The sequence below is a fragment of the Halictus rubicundus genome, chromosome 17 (assembly GCF_050948215.1).
Source record: "Halictus rubicundus isolate RS-2024b chromosome 17, iyHalRubi1_principal, whole genome shotgun sequence".
Lineage (NCBI taxonomy): Eukaryota > Metazoa > Arthropoda > Insecta > Hymenoptera > Halictidae > Halictus > Halictus rubicundus.
Window position 1 is genome coordinate 4,130,090 of NC_135165.1, and position 16,729 is coordinate 4,146,818.

At 40.2% G+C, this 16,729-nt stretch overlaps 1 protein-coding gene across 1 annotated transcript in view; it reads left to right on the forward strand.

Moving 5' to 3' along the window:
- The window catches only part of Invadolysin (leishmanolysin-like peptidase, invadolysin), a 132,248-nt gene that overhangs the window by 66,273 nt on the left and 49,246 nt on the right, over positions 1-16,729 (forward strand). The window contains exon 3 of the mRNA XM_076802811.1: positions 14,434-14,534. Coding sequence (XP_076658926.1) covers positions 14,434-14,534 — 101 coding nt within the window. The remainder of the gene's footprint in view (positions 1-14,433; positions 14,535-16,729) is intronic.

Consider the following 16,729-nt stretch of genomic DNA (forward strand, 5'->3'; position numbering starts at 1 on the left):
TCGCAATTCTTTCCTTTTTTCCACACTTTTTACAAAAAAAAATTTTTTCGCTGGTCGATTATGCTGCGCAAAGTTACGGTAAAAGCTTTTACAAATAAATGTCCAGTACGGTGTAAATTGTTTAGCGGACCGATAAACCTGTAACAAATTCAAATGTTAAAAAGTGGATCGATAAAATGTGGATTTTGTTGTGCAGAACAACGTTGTAAAAGTTTCAGTAGTATTCGGTGGGTAGTTTTATGTCCAATTATATGCAGTTCTAAAATTACACGCAAATTGAAACAATAAGGGATGCCTTGGATTTAATTAGATTTTCTGCGATTTTTATTGAAACATGGGGTTGAACGAAAGAATTATATTCCATAGATTACACAATATATTCCGTATATTCTTATATAGTATACAGTAAAGTCGGACGGAACTACACGATCTTAGTCAGTTCGCCTATCCCCTCCACTGTAGACCTACACGATACATGTCACAGCACGGACCCGATTCGGCTTAGATCAAGACTCTACTGTACTCTACATTTTACATTTTACATATATTTTCTATATTCTATATAGTTTAATATACTATATGGAATATAGCTATATTCCGCATATATTTTGTATTGAATACATTCAGCATTCTGAAAAAGATTCTCTAAAAGAATTCGATACTTTTTACAACTCCGATAATTATAAAATAAAACGTATGAAACCGTTCGACTGGCGGGTGTACGTTTCGTGTAAAAAAAAAAATAACTATGAGGAGTATTTTTAATGAGTTTCAAATGTAATTCACGAAAAAGATGTATCAAGTGTAGTACGTTCGTGTAAACACATGTTTGAAGAATCGAGTGCTCGGCCCCGCGAGTGGTATGTAACCATGATAGCGTATTCCTTAATGAGAAAAGTTTAATTATACCGGCGTCTGGGCGGCAAGGGCGAATTGCATTAATCTTATATTATAATAACCAAGAATCTAATAGCCATTAACCAAATTTCGCAAGTTTTCTACACGGGGTGGTCGCGTATATGCGGGGCAAGTGTTTGCCGGGGGAAGTTTCGCTGTTGGTATTCGAATTGAATCGCGGCAAGTTTCTTAGGCGGCACGTTAAAATTCAATCTTCTTGGCATAAAGTATTTCCTTGGGAGTTTTTTGTTTCGGAAAAAGTAATTAAACCGGGATTTCGCGAACCGCGGCCGCGGCCGTAGCCGCCGCCGCGCGTCGCGCAATAACGTGGGAAATGAATAGGGGTTAGACATTTGGTTCGGCCATTGTTTTGCATGCGCACGATCGTCGTCGTCGTCGTCGTCGGCGACAAAGACGGATGAAATTACACTTCTTGCCTTGATCGCTTATGTTTGCCAAGTTTCTCTTTTAGCCCCGTAGCGGTTACAACGTACTTGCCCCGCAAACTGCGATACTCCCACGTATCGCCGCCGTATAAAAGAATGTCACTGCCACACGATTACATAGACGCTTCGCAACTATTTACCTTGTTCCTAAAGAAACACGATAGCATTGATATTCTTCCCCTGACGTACCGACTAAACAGGTAATTTATATTCCATATACCGCGTGTTCTAAATATTCTATATCTCTGCGATATATTTCATACATTCAACATTCTGTGTACTCTATATTTTATATATTCCACCTTCTGTAAATTTTACAACTATTCTATTTACTTTGTTCCTAAAGACACACGATAGCATTGACATTCTTCCTCTGACGTAGCAACTAAACAGGTAATTTATATTCCATATACCGCGTGTTCTAAATATTCTATATCTCTGCGATATATTTCATACATTCAACATTCTGTGTACTCTATATTTTATATATTCCACCTTCTGTAAATTTTACAACTATTCTATTTATCTTGTTCCTAAAGAAACACGATAACATTGATATATTCTTCCTCTGACGTAGCGACTAAACAGCTAATTTATATTTGCGGGTGATTTATGTTCCATATACCGCGTGTTCTAAATATTCTATATCTCTGCGATATATTTCATATATTCAACATTCTGTGTACTCTATATTTTACATATTCCACCTTCTGTAAATTTTACAACTATTCTATTTACTTTGTTCCTAAAGAAACACGATATTCTTCCTCTGACATAGCAACTAAACAGGTAATTTATATTCCATATACCGCGTGTTCTAAATATTCTATATCTCTACGATATATTTCATACATTCAACATTCTGTGTACTCTATATTTCATATATTCTACCTTCTGTAAATTTTACGCATATTCCATTTCTATTCCACATTCTATAATTCATGCATTCTCTATTCTGGATATTTCTTATTTCACACGTTCTATATTCTATATTATACACAAATTTTATTCTGCATATACTCTACATATATTTTAGTCCGTATATTTTATATTCCGTGTATTCTCTGAAAATAAAAGACACCGCGACCAAGCTGGCACACGTGTATGCAAGAAGAACGAAATGCACGTAGACTTGTTATAGTTTCCGCTTCACCTGGAGACCACTGTTTGGTCAAGTTAGCGACTGCCAGCAAGATTGCCAAGTTTCAGGGTATGGCGAACGTGCCTGATCATCGATTGCAGCGCTTTGCAACGTGTTACTCGTACCGTGGAACTCGATAATCTGTAACTATGCGTGCTCGACTATTACCACCACCGCATCTACGATACGGTACATGCGGGTATGCACCCATACGCGTGCATATCAAAATAGAAGTCGCGATCGTCGAACACCCTCCCCTCCCCACCGTCAACTATCACGATCACTTTGGTGATATCGGGCCATTCGAACCCCTTGCGAACGAGACGCTATGGGGGCGCAAACGAAAACAAATACTATGGAAATTGCACGAAGTTAGGTGCACAATTTTATCGCGTTACCTTCCCATTCGATGTTATTACAGTCTAGATACTCTTCTCGGCCGGAAATGCACGCGTTCTCTGCTCCGAAATTTTATAAAATCTTTGATGTCGCTATGATTCCGTACTTTTTAATATATTTGCCTGAAATAGGAATAAAATGCAATATTCTACATTTTATAAAATCTTTTATCTTTCTGTGTTTGCATCTTACTTAATATATTTGAAGTATGAATAAAATGCAATATTCTAAATGTTATAAAATATTTCAAATACGAGGTTATTAAAATGGATTGAATTGAGGGGAGCAGCCATTTTTCACGAGCGTATGAGGGTCAACATCGATCAGATTAGAGAAATGGATTTTGTTCGAAGCTCGAGCCGTTCTACACTATTTTATGTAAATCATTTCACGAAGTTATACCTCATGAAAGGCTGATTAATTCCTGACCTTAATGGGGCACGTTTTACAATTTTCATGCGCCCCACATTTCAGTGGTAAAAATGTGCTTGACGGCGCTATCCGATGAATCTGTGTTAATAAAATATGATCAGCTGTAACGCCGTCACGTGCGCCACGCACGGCCGCGTCTTTTATGCAGTAGAACGTACGTAGCTGCGCCAATATTTTCTGAATCGTTCGCGTTCACAATGACGTTCAGTTGCTGTACAAATATGCGAATCTGTCTTTCCGTTCATAACTTTATTTTTGCTACAGAATCTGTAACGACAGACTGTCCAGTTTTGTAGACTAGTGTGAAACATAAATGAAAGTTCCGGTTTTACTACTTTTCGGATATTTTTAGAGGCTACACGTGTACGAAGATCGATAGCGCACGCTGTCGCAGCTAATGCACCGAGCTGAACTCTCTGCGCAATGATTCAGCAGTATAATTGTTTCTACAAACAAGGGCCGAGTGGCGGAGCGTCGGTTCAACTGAAACCCTAATTGTTTGTATCCTGTCTCGGTGACGATTAAATTCTGATTTAACGCTAAAGGATGCTTTCGCTCTCGAAATTCACGGAGGTCCATTTCCTCTTCTCCTGTGCCATCAGCAGACATTTCCTGAAGTGGGTACTTCAGAGACCTTTTATCACTTAGACTACTACAGTCTCGCAATCTAGCATCGATTCTTAGAAACTATCGGGGTCCGGCTGCAATTTTTCCTTCTGAAAGAAATTTTACGGCTCGCCCCGCGTCTCGTTCCTACTTATCGCATTCAAGTTAATTAAAAGAAAGTCCCTTCCGTTTGATTAAACGTTGCGGGACTTCGGTGCATTTTGACATAATGCATTCCTGGAAATGAAAAGTTCTGTGACTAATCTCGCGAATTATAATAATAATAATTGTATCACTCTATATACAGTGTCTACTCGATAACTGTCCAAAACACGGGTCTGGCCAGTGACAAGAATCGGCTAGATGTTATGCTTTGAAATCAAAAATTCAACTTCAAAGCGTGTCAATTGTATAAATATTGCAATATTATAGATTAACCATACTTCACACTAGATTCACGGGTCCCGTCAAAATGACGGATTCTAATATTTTTAATTGACGAATATTGAGATTGCAAACATGGACCCATGAGGAATTATTTAACAAATTGATTTCTCTAGGTATATATCATTAAAAAAATTAAATTTCAAAGCGTGTCAATTATATAAATATTCCAATATTATAGATTAACCATACTTGACACTAGATTCACGGGACCCGTCAAAATGACAGATCCTAATATTTTTAATTGACGAATATTGAGATTGCAAACATGGATCCATGAGGAATTATTTAACAAATTGATTTCTCTAGGTATATATCATTAAAAAAAATGGCTACAGATTTGGATAGATATATTCATGTTATTTTTATAAGGAAATGTGAAATAGTAATTTTTAGTGCTCCGTAAACCTAGTGTTAACAGTATACAATATTTTACTTCACCGTCATTCCTCAAATCAGTGTTAAATTTCGTACCTGAAGTATCGAGACTTAAATCTTTGTGAACGGTTCTTTTGAGCGAGCCTGTAGCTGATTGTAAGAGAATTTCCTGACGGATTACATCGTGTTTGACAGAGGAACGCTTTGCGAGTAGTATCGCGGGAGCGGTGCTAGCTATCATTCTATTTGCTTGCTCTCCTCTCTCGAGTGTTTACGGTTGACTAGGCTCAAAAGGAATCAATAAAAATAGGATGCGAGGTGGGCAGCGCCTCTTCTTCTTCTTCTTCTTCTTCTTCTTCGGCAATAGCGTCACGTGCAGGCTCCGTCTACCACCACTCCCACGGCAGGATGTCAATCGCTACCTCTTACGTTGCCAGCCTAGTTACTCGAGCCCCGGCGGCCACACGGCGTATAGATTATGCGCGCCACTCGACTTTACTTCGGCGATTTAACATGCATTAACTTGTAAACTCGCAACTTGCCGTGTACCGGGTAATGCACCATGCCGGCGCCTTTTATGAGACACCACAAATGCATCTACTTACCGGCATCTACGCCCCTCGAAACACCACGCCCATCTTCCGCCTCGTGTTGCCCTTTCGCACAACGATCGATCCTCTCTCCCTGTTCCACGCTCGAAGATCCCACGATTGTTTAGATCGTCCGTGATAGCTGCTGCGCCAAACTGTTCATTACGATTCATTACAGGGTGCGTTCGATGCGGCTCCGTTTCGCGTTTCACGACGGCCGTCTCCATCTTCTGGCACGTCTCATCGTTCAAACGTTTCAACGCATATTTTTGCGTCTCTCAAGTCAATTTATGCGCAACAGTAACGCCACAGAAAAAGAATATTTGTACGAATTTTCTCTGCAATTAACCCTTTGCGCTCGAGCGGTGACTCCGAAGCACCGCTAGAAATTGTTGTGGCATTATTTCAAAGAAATTACAAAAAATATTTTTTACATTACAAAATTTCAATTTAATAGATCACTAAACATTTGAATATTGTACGTAGAAATCGGATCAGTTTCGTACGAATAAAATGAAAATATTGTAAGACGGAAGGGAAATTTAGTTTTAGATTGAAACTAGCGCCGAGAGTGCAAAGGGTTAAGTAAGATGCTTGAAGATATTTCGAGAGAGTTAATGTAGATGCGATCGTTTAAAGGTGGAACTGCTCACGCTTCGAATTTATAGGAACGATTAACTAATTGATGAAGGGAGTTTGCAATATAATTTTGCCACGACAGCTTCCAGTTCCGGCTGCAGAGTGTTCCGATACGTACACCGATATCGCATGATGCATTGCACGCGGCCAGATGGTTCCGTTCTTCTGTGGATGCAAGTTTCACCATAATGTCGACCGTGTCATTCCCATAAACGTTTTTATGGAAGGAGCCTGACGCGGCGGCAACTTTCTTCCTGATATCAACGTTCTGTCGAACAGATCTTCGATAAACGTAATGACTACACGGCCGTATTTTAATTGTCATCGTCGCGTGTTCACGCTTTTATTGCAGTTTGGATCTTGTGAAATTCGACGCGGAAAAATCGGATCAGGAGAAAATTCAGAAAATTAACGGAGATTGCGAATGCATTTCGGCTTCCGGTGTTCCGTGTTCGGCGATTACGCAAGTGTCTCGTTGTCATTCCTCGAAGATAGGAATAAACGGATCGATAAATGATAATGCGACTAATTTGTTTGGTGTAGCGGCACGTGATCTGAATTTTAAATCAGTTTTGTTTACACGTTGCCGGCGGCATTAATGCCGAAGAAAAATGAAATTTAATAGCCTTATTTACGGTACACCGCATCGCCGAGCGTAAATGATTTCGCATCGTGTACTGTCATTTAACCGGCGCGACCGACCGGATAAATTGCATCCCTCGGTAAATTACATTCTCTGACAAATTGAAAGGAACTAGTATAGTGAAAATGAGATAATAATACCTTAAATCAATACCAAAGGGGTGATTAATACCGCGGGGCAGTGCTAGTTCGCGCGGAAAGTGACGTGAAATTATTGCTTTTTCACGAAACCCATTAATCTGACGACCACTTGAAACTGTATCAACGGTTACGGGAAAAATGTTATACTAGCCCGTAAATAACGAACGCGAAACGCAAATAGAAAAGCCGTTCGACCACAAAGAAAACACGCTACAAATTATATCACCAGGAACGGAATTACGTCACTGTTGGACGAACTTTCGCAAAATCAAGCTTGCATCTAATTTTTTTTTGTTTGAAAGCAGAAGCATCAATTTGCGCAACCAGCAATTTACCGACAAATTCAAATATAGACACAACGGAAATTAATTGTTTGTATCTGGTCAACAGAAGATCGACAATATCAACTTTTTCCATGAAAAAATCAAACTTCTATTCGTTCGCCGAACCGAGCAATTGTTATTTATTGTTAAACTGAGAAACCAGTACAGGGGAAATGAATTTTTCGATACGAGAGTAATCGATCGTGAAATGAATTATTCTCTCTGCAACCAAGCTTGCATTCGATTGCCAATCTGAACAATTGTTATTCGTCGTTAAACTGAGACACCAGTACAGGGAAATTTTCTTTCCTGAACAATCAAGCTTTTATTTGTTTACGCATTACCTTTAATTCTTCTAAAATTCCGAAATAATTCCAGTCGTCCGGTCCAGTTTGAAGAGAGTCAGTTTTTGAAGGGAGCGCTCTCAATTTTGCGACGAATTTGTGTTACAATATTTCTGATTAAGCGGTGACGTAGGTGAAAAAAGTAAATCGGATCGGCAACAGCGGAGATACGGGTGCGGGCCGGTGCTGCGCAGGATGGAAGCGCGTGATCTACTTAAAATCTTCTGAATGGCTCCTAAAGGTTTTGCAGCGCCTTAATCATCCTCTTTAATGCGAGCGGAATCGTGTGCGCCGTATTGAATGGGAGTTCTGAGATACCGCGTCGGAGCTTTTTATCGTGCTCTCGTTGGTTCTCGAGCAGACTCCTGCATAATTCATGGTATAAACAGCGTCAGCGATCCGCGAACTGGACGGGCAAAGATCCGTAATATCGAAGAGACTTCGGCACATAGCAAACTTCCACAGACACCGAGGGGAGGGGGGGGGGGACTTCTCAGGTGGTTCCCGACTTTCGAAAAGAGGATTTCCTACCCCTCCCGCAAAAGACCCAACGATCCGCAAACGATATCCATAACTTTGCCGGAGCTGCATCGCTTTGCGCCGCCATCGCAATTGTTGGAAACGCTATAACGCTTAACCGCTCGTAATCTGTCATTCTTTCGCCGTGCTCGTCGAAAAAACACATCGTTGCGCGTGACTCTGAATTATTTCTGCGAATATTAAAAATAAAAAGTGAAATATGACGTCGCGTATACCTACATTTTTTTTTCCATAAATACTGTACTATATTTCTATGGACGAATACAAAATGATCATTGCTTTTTTATACGCGGCCTGCAGTCATTTTGCGGTTATAACGCGTGCGAACTTTTGAAATAGAAACAGACGTGTTTAATAAAAATTGGTGGTGGCTTTGTATTTCACGGTATCTTTTGCTATCAAAATTCAAGATTCACTTGCCTATATAGACAACGCTTCGGACATTAATAACACTTTTCGTACAACCGTTTCATTCAATATTCGTGCAGCAAAATTTCGGCAGTCTAATTTTATCCCGGAATCGAAAGAAGCGTCATGTTCTGTTAATTATTCGTTACGTTGGCCCATATTTGATGTTCAATATTTTACCCCGCAGCTATTTCGAACTTAATTCTGAAAGTGTCTTTTTGACCGAATGGTATAGTTCCTGAACGTGTTTTGTTCCAAATTAGTGCGAACGCACCTCGAGTGCGCTGCAGTCGCGGATTGTGCACCTCGGTTGAAATAATGTTGAGAGAATAAGCATATTATCAACAATCCTCTTAGATTACTGTTTGAACGAAACTCTGTATTTGGATATTGGAAAACGATAGAAGACGAATATTTGCTTGGATTTCTGGCAGCGATTTTTCCGGAGACCGATTGAAGACACACGTGTCCAGAAGATCAGTGCGACATCTCGTCAGATGTTCCTATTTATATATCCAAATACCAGAAAAGAACGTCTTGCTCCATTAATGCAGTTCCCAATATCATGACCCGCAGGATTCCCATCGGAGAGTCGAAACTGTCTTGTGTGTAGATACAAGTAATGCAACTGTCATTTGACTAATTGAATTCTGTCAGCGTTCTGACAAATATCGCTGAAATTACTGCATCGACGTGCACGTGCCAAGCTGTAACCTCGCGAGACTGTATCTATTCTACAGACATTTCACTGCCTTCGGGCCCGGCCGCCCTTTGTCGTCAATCAGCTAATTCTATCTACCTGTGCAATCAGCACAGAACAACAAAACCATAATATCCGACAGTTCGATAATCAAACGATCGCTGCGACAATTAACAGAAACAGAAATCTATTACACAGGGTGTTTTTGAGATCATGGTACAAACGGTCCCGATTCTACGTGCAGAAACGAGTATAGAAAAGGGAATAACATTTTCTCTTTTGACGCCTCATTTTCGAGAAAATCGAATCACCCTCGAATGGTACCCTAGGGTCTTCCGTGACCCCAGGAAAATTTCCTGTGTACAGTAAAGACTTGATCTAAATCGAACGGACCTACACGATCTTAGTCAGTTCGCTTGTCCCTTCCACTGGGGAGCGTGTCCCGCGAGGGGCCGAGAAGACATGTCATAACAGTAGTCCTACACGATATATGTCACGGACCCGAGGATTGGCCTCAGATTACGACTTTAAGGGTTAAAATAGCCCACATTAATTTTTCGTCGGATTAATTGCACTTTTGGGACAGCCTAAGAATTTAATACGAAACGTTCATTTCTATTTTGAAAACGATCCGTTTCATCGCTTGACACTTCCTCTGCGAATTATTTGCAAGCAAGATTGCGCAGGCCTGGCACAATGGAACATTTTGCTTTCGTTCTGAATAATTAAGGGGAACGTTTACCCTCGAAAATTATGTTTCCAGTAGAAGCGCTGCGAATAATACTCAAGTGCGAGTGTTCTCGTAAAATGATGGTCACAGCTGTTCGTAAAGCATTAATGAAGTCTGACTGAGCACGCTAATGCCGCTCCTGTGTATCCGTTAAAGAAAAATGAAAACTGTAAATCACTTAAATTGCGAGTACGAAGGAAAGTTTCGCCGTGGTTGCAAAAATAAAATTACCTAAATAACCGATCCGAAAATCATTCTGCAAAGTGTCGCGTTTGAACTCGCGACGAGGGAGCACAGCAGCGTTTTCAAAGACCCGCTCAAAGCAATTCTTTTGCAAACGCTGGCTCCAAGGATTCGAGAAAGGACCCCAATTCATAATCCGTATAAACTTTCCCCGGGAAACGAGTTCGCTGCAATTTTTGAATATTAATTTTTCAACCTCGCCGCTCCCGGGAACGAGAGAAGGTCAAAGCGCGTGTTTTATGAAACTTGCGGATGCCGGGACCTTTGACGCGACGAACGCAGCTTGCATCTAACGTGTAACTCGAGCGAACATTCGGTATTACTGTCGCGCGATGCACTTTCCAATTATAGAAAGTATACACGAAATTTTAGGCGAAGAAAGCCCATACCGATTTTATAAGAATTTTATAAACGTCTGCCTAATATGTCAGCATTTTTACATAGTCAGTACGAAGCTGCAGCAGTTCAAATTCGACAATTTCATAAAGTGAACTCTTCTGATCAACGTTTATAATATTGCCCGATTTATTTTCGAACAATCGTGTCAATTTGTCGACATTAATAATTTCAACCATATTCTGGCGTTGCGCTGACATCGGCTTTATTAATGCAAAACCAGTGACATTGGTATAATTAATGCAATTAGTGAAATGCACACTGCTGAACACTCGTCCGTAAATATTCGGACACTTTCATTGTCTCAATAATCTGTTTTCGAATTAGAAATATTAATTTCAGTTGATATTGTACTCCGCGGAAACCGGTGGCTCTGATAATAACTGTCTTGATGGTGATAAAAATTCTATGGAAAATTAGGTTAACAGGACTGGGATCCATTCTGACCCAAAGAATCGTCCTGTCTAAACTCTAATTTTTAGAGAGAAATAGTTTAACCCCGAAAGGGGTCTTGGGTCGACCCTGACGCAGAGTTCCAAAAGTTCTGTACCCTGATTTTATTTTTTCAGTGGCCACTTGAAACTAATTAAGTACAGTCAGCTCGAAAAATTTACATTCGAGGATTTGAATGGACGGCTGCGAAAAATCGTGGAAGCGTTCGCATTTCCCGAGTAACATTTCGTTCTCCGTTTATGCGACCAATCGGAACATCGTTACGCCGAATACGAGTGGGTGGTCTAAACCAGACGTAGATCGTCGAACTTGTTCGGGAACGTGGAACAAAGCACCGACAATAGCGGAAGAATGCGATGGCAGTTTCCAACACCGGTGAACCAGACTGTCGAAGCTAGTCGAGCATCATTATTAAGCTAATAACTCTCTAAACAAAGGGGACCGTCGTACTATTATTCTCCACTCGAATATTCTCCAGACAAGTGAAACCGTTCGTTATCGGCGAACTTGGGTCCCGGGCCTTCTCGAATTACTGCACGCACATGTGAACTTATTTTCGTGTTTCCGTCAGTTTGACGAGTTGCTAGCCTTTCTCTGCCGACCCGTGAGATTATTTTCGTTAACGTCTTCGTTCGTGTGACATGCGACAGCGCGAGGCTCGAGGTTTGGGAGCACGAAGCTCTATTGTTTGGCCTCTACACCGACCAACTTGGCTAAACAACTTTCCGTCGTTGTTTTCCTGGAAATGCGTTTCGCGTCTTCGACGATTCAGCTTTGAAATTGCGAATTTTCACGCGAGCTCGGATTTTCTTGTCTTCTACGATGAAAATCGACCATTGATTATGGATTATACGTATTTAAAAGTCCAACTCGATATTCGAAGGCAAATTTAAATATAAAATATATCCTAGAGTTAAACTAGTTATTAGCCATTTATATCAGATTTAATTAATTCATAATAACATATAAATATTCATACAATTATATACATGTACATTTTATAATATTTAAAAGACCTATTAGCAGGTTCTCATAAAAGGTCACATAAAAGTCCTCTAAATCTTTTCTACGTCCAAGTTATTAATCTAATATGAATTCTACAATCGACTCGCAGATTTGAACTATTGACCCCCTTAGAGTTTTCGGACTCGGTTCTTCCAAAATGCTTGCACACGTGCATCCTGCATTTTTTCTATTTTTCACAGCGATCCTTCATCTCGGTTCCTTGGGCCGCCCTTAGGCAACACAATGAGTTCCCATCCTTATCTGCTCATGATATCGTGCCATCGATAAGAAGCTTTCCGCCGGGGTCATAAACTTTCTGCAAGCACAAAATTGGATCGGATTAAAACTTAACGCGGATCTCCGCATAATTGCGTTTCCAACAGTCTCCTCTTGTGACAATGAAACCGGGCTTCTTCTAATTACACGATATTTGCTCTCGCGAAAGCGATTGTTAGCGGTGCTTCGAGAGACGACGGTCCTGAAACGGACGGAATCAATTTTTCAATTCAAAAATAGCCTTTTCTAAATATAATGGCGAGGTCTTCACATTCGATCCTCTGTTATCGAATTAGCATTGTCTATTAAAGTACCTTCGAGTGGTTCGCGTTTAAATCAAATTGGATCGTTACTTTTCCCCCGATTGAATTAACACGTGAACTCCCAAATTTGATTCCATCCCCGACAAGCTCTTGTTTAAATGATCCTGTTCGAGAAAGTACAGCTCGTGCAGTTTTAGGTATTTTGGCTTCAATAAATTATGGTATGTGCTCCGTGTGATGAAAAATATGTGTACAAAAAATCAGTACGAAAAATCATCCAGTTTCTCTTTTAACCAGCAAAATCGATTATATTAAATATTTTCTACAATGATTATGATCTGTGCGTTAACATAAATTTGGTACACCAATCTATAGGAGGAGGAATTAAAAAATATTTTGTTTACGGATCTCGTTACATATCAAAGAAGATACATCCTTTACTAGACTGTTTTAAATATTTTTGAATGCAGACTGACCATGAAATCCGTGAATGCATAAAATCTGCAGTTCAAGGGTGATATATTTATAACACACAGCAAACGAATTTTCCTTAATCGGTTATGCGAATTATAATTCGAGGCCCGCGCTCGAGGCATCATCGTGTCGGTATTTAATTTTTAAAACTTCTCCGGCCGCATTGTCGTCAGAAATGAAATGTAGAAGTTCCCGGGGGGAAAAGTTCGAATCTGCTTTCCGTCTACGCGAGGACCGAAATTTCTGACGGAAGATTCGCCGGAAATTCCGCATTGTTATCGACGTTCTATCCGCCGCCGGACGTAACAAGAGGAATTGCTGTAACTTCTCGACAAGGGAAGAATGTCAAAGGCGAGACGAAGCAAGAAAGTCGAAATCCTTCATTATTGCGGAAATGTCAAATAGGATTTAGAGTCCGATCGTTCCCGTTAACGTCCGCGCTACCATCGACGACAGCGGAAACTCTTCGGCGCGAGTACTTCCGGTCGAAGAGTACAGAATTTGTCAATAGTATTTAGCTTTCTCGCATCGACACGCTTCCATCTTCGTTCCAATGATTTCTCGGCTGTTCTACGCGCTTGTCTTGTTGAAAGGATTCACGAATGTTGGTGTTTTCCAACCGATTGAAATTGTTACGGGAAGATCGACACCTGGTGCAAAAATCTCGAGAAGTCCGACGGGTTTGAACGAACGTGCCCCAAAATTCCGCGGGAAGCGTAATTAGGGAAATGTTCTACTTCGGAAATAATTCGTGTAGTGCGAAACAGAATCTTGCTTTGTTGGTTATTGAGCATTAGCGGGACGATGCACGTGTTCCTCGCTTCGATCCGCTTTATCACGAGGTCGCAGGCGCATTATGTAGATTGTTATGCTCTTAATTACGAGCCTGGGGTGGAGACACCTTATCCACTGTCAACCAACAAGCATCTGACGTAGCATCGATGCATTTTCGAACCCTGGAAGTGCCATCTACACATGCAGCGAATGAATAGTCTTCAACAATATCAGCTGAAAATGTCTTAATAAATTTTTCAGTGGAACAGAAATCATCCCTATTAACCCTTAGCACTCGAATGGCGACTGTAAGGCGCCACTAAAAATTGCTGTATCATTATCCAAAATATTTTTTACGTTGTTAAATTTGTTTGTATTTAATAAATTAGTAAACATTTCTGTACTGTACGAGTAAATTGCACCATTTTCATATGTATAGCGTGAAAAAATATATATAGAAGGAAAATATTCTAGGTCGGAAGAAATGTTTTGTTTTAGAGTTAAAATGGCTTCGAGTGCAAAGGGTTAAGAGAATAATTTGTTCTACGATTTAGATTCGTTCTGTCGATTTATCGCCTAAAGGAATAGTTTTAGCATTTATATTTTTTCTGTGTTTTTCCTTTACCCCTTAAAAACTATAAAAATATGCCGTCTTGTTGTTCCCGCTTTCCCGAAACTGTTCGGGCGTCCTACGTATTTCTGTGCCGGTATCGTTGACTATAGCGTACCTGTTTTCTTATATTTTACAGGTCATCCACGGCGTTCACGTGGATCCTGCACACGAAGTGAGAAAACGTAGCATCAGCCAACCACTTCGGATCCTCTTATCATACGACGAAAGCGTCTTCAGGTAAACTCGAGCTTTTTATAATCAAAAATATCGTAAAATGGCACGGAACGGCGTCCTCAAATAATTTTTCCTAAACGAAACCGACACGAGCTCGCGCATACTTTTTTACGAGAGTATAAACTTGAATGTTTACATATTCACCACACAGATATATAAAATTTTCATTTCGCATAGTGCGTTCGATTTATTCAAAGTTCTAATACAGAGTTCAGTGGCACCACCAGCGATACTGTAAATACTTTTCTTGTTAAGAATATTATAGTTAAACCAGATTCAAAGCATAAGTCTTGAAATATTTTTCTTTCTCAAAATTGACGGCGGTTCAACGACGGTTCTCTCCCCTATTATGTGCAATTAAAATATAATGCAATATGGGAAAATGTTAAAGAAAGTTACTTTTCCCCCCGGTTTCATTCAATCGCTCTGTTCTTGTTTCTGATAAATACAATAGCAGGATGGCATCGCGTTATCTAGTACCATCTGCACGCGTTTCTTGTTACTTACGACTTATAATTATCCCGTGCATGTACCGGAGTCGACAATATGCAGCAATTTGGCTCGAATTTCATTCTTGTTATGCCAGCACTATCGCCGAGGATGTCGGGAAATTTGCTGGACGGCTATTGTTGCCAAAACTTCCCCCTGTTTTTACGTAAAGCCCTCTGTGTTTCCACCTGCGGCGCGACATCGCGAATATTACTTACATCGATGATTTTCGAATGAAAAAATCGGTCTCGGTGCTCAACTGTACGCGATCATAATTAAGCGCGCGTTCAAATAGCTGTGCTCGAACTATTTCTATTCCGCTGATCTGAATGACTAGACTTAAAATAGTAGAAAAATTGAAAGAATTCAATATTCAATATTCACGTCAATATTCTATTTTCGAACGTATTGAAATTATTGAGGACAGAAAGAAAATTCCATTTGGCTCCTGCTTGTTGGCAATTGATGCAGTAAATTTTTATTTTGCGTAAATATTCGCTGTCTAATAATTGCACCACCGAGTAACATGATAGCACAAAGATGGTATAACACTGAATTAAAAATAATAGTCACGGTGCGAACACTAGTTTTTTTTTATACGACGTTAACTAAGATGCTCTATTTCCTTATTTTATGTTTTATTCGCATAGAAATAACAAAGAAAATGCAAAGAAGGTAAATTCTGCTAATTTTTTGCAGAATGGAATTTTTGAATTTTTGAAAACTTCGCCGTAGAAACGCTCGGAGCGCTAATATAGGAACGGGTACAGATTTTTCTTTTTGCTAGATACGAGAATAATTCTTTCCGAGCGTTCTCTGTTCGGGATCGCGCGTCATATTTCAATTTCATCAAAACGCGCGCGGCACCGTTCCCAAAAAGCGGTCCGTGAAAAATGACCTTGGAGCCAGTCCGCTGCTATTATCCCAGTTTGACACAACTATATCGCCCGGGAAAGGTGTGCCCTTTCGCTCGGTCTCGTGACCTGTTTCAACTGCAGTGTTCGCTATTATCTAAACTGCGATCACGGACTCCCTCGTTACATGTTCGCGTGGAGGATTCGTGCTTCTGGCACAGTGAATATAAAATGGAATATATTAAAAGCAAACTGCCCGGAGGTGTGAAATGTGCGAAACTATAAACGAACCATAAACATGCATATTAGCATTTTTTCTGCGTGACATCGCACAACTAACCCTTTGAGGCCGGCGTTATGTCAGCGTTGCGTTTCACCCGCGACTTTTATTCTGCAAGCCGAACTCGCGCTTCAAGGAATCCTTGTAACGCTAATTATTTATTTGATAAGCGTGGATGTAGGTAAGAGTCCAATGGATTTAGATGTCGCACTTTTTAAATTCAAATTCTGTTAAGCGTTGAACTGCATTAATTCGTGCAGAAAAAAATATTACAGTGTTCTGCCTTCGCTCTTTCGAAAGGATGACGTCTCGCTGCCGAACTACTTGGACACTTTTGAATCGAGTTTTCTCGAGAACCCTTTTCTTGTAGTAAAATAGAATGAGGAACGGAAGCTGGCGTTTCTTCTTTCGCAATGTTACGAACTCGAACAACTCTACGGAGTATAAAAAACTTTGTTCCGCAATGGTCACACGTGGGACAAGAGCGCGGACACGTTCGAATTCGTGATATTGCAAAATCGAAAGAGCAACTTTTCGGTTTCCATATTCGTTTCGACGTAACCTTTTCGGAAAAA